At 51.4% G+C, this 1,057-nt stretch overlaps 1 protein-coding gene across 1 annotated transcript in view; it reads left to right on the top strand.

Moving 5' to 3' along the window:
- Positions 1-84, top strand: part of CUEDC1 (CUE domain containing 1) — a gene marked incomplete at its 5' end in the record, with an annotated part of 5,289 nt that extends 5,205 nt beyond the window's left edge. The window contains one exon of the mRNA XM_029087347.1: positions 17-84. Coding sequence (XP_028943180.1) covers positions 17-84 — 68 coding nt within the window. The remainder of the gene's footprint in view (positions 1-16) is intronic.
- Positions 85-1,057: the final 973 nt, after the last annotated feature.

The following is a 1,057-nucleotide window of genomic DNA, read 5'->3' on the forward strand; positions in this document are numbered from 1 at the left end:
TGCCTCTGCCTTTCAGATGAAGACTTCCAAGCACGGAAGCAGCAGCTCCGGGAGGAGGAGGAGACGCTGAAGGAAGGGCAGTAAACGGTGAGAGGCTCCGGGGGACTTACACTTCCCGGTGAGCATGTAAATGGCCCCGTCCATCTGTCTGTCTTGGCTCGAGGAGGGAGCCGGGTGCTCTGGGTCAGGTCCAGAGCATGCCTGGTTGGGGGCAAGTCCTGTTGCAGGTGCCATGGCCAGTAAGAGCCCCGGGTGCTGCAATGGGTCAGTGCTGGTGCTGGCCATGGTGCAGCTGGGGCTGAGCACGCGCCGTTCTCCTTCCCTCCCCTTCTCCTCCCCTCCAGGTCCCAGTGCTGGGGTTTATTGCTGGCACAGAACGTGCACGGGGCTTCATCAGAAGATGGCTGAAAAAGGAAAAAAAACCACCCAACAAATAACCCAGTTTTTTGGCTGCTCCCCCTCTGCTGTTGTACTCCTCTGAAGTACAAGTATTGAAGTGAGGCACAATGTTTTCTCACCAGCGGTTTGAAAACAACTTCTCCTCTCTAGCAAATCAGCCAAAATGGAAAAAAAAAATAAAGGCAAAAAAAAAAAAAAAAGGCAGCAGCTGCTGTGAGCTGCTGTGGAGGAGCCAGTGGGGCTCAGACTTGGGAGGAGCAGCGTCCCGCCTGCTCTCTCAGTCCGAGTGGTGTTGCAGGAGGAATGAAAATCAGTTGTACTAACGAGGATGCACTCACACGTGGGATCTGCTTGGCCAGAGCGCTCCTGAACATATCTCTGTAGCGACCTGATGTAACTTTACTCTGCACACACAGGAACAAAACAAAACAAAACACGTGAGAAAGAACCTAACAGCTGTTGTCTACTATTGCTAGGAGTAATGAGCAGAGTTTCAGATCAGGTAATAGTCAAATAATATAAATTGTTTATAAAAGGAAAGGCCTTCTTTTCCTAGGCGTTTCACTTTGAATTAAACTTTTGCCTTCGGCATTGCTAAAACTGCCTTGAAGTCTGGACGCTTTGTGGGCCGTGGCGTGGCTGTGGCTCACCTGGTGCC

Source organism: Antrostomus carolinensis, unplaced genomic scaffold (genome assembly GCF_000700745.2).
Source record: "Antrostomus carolinensis isolate BGI_N321 unplaced genomic scaffold, ASM70074v2 scaffold31231, whole genome shotgun sequence".
Classification (NCBI taxonomy): Eukaryota; Metazoa; Chordata; class Aves; order Caprimulgiformes; family Caprimulgidae; genus Antrostomus; species Antrostomus carolinensis.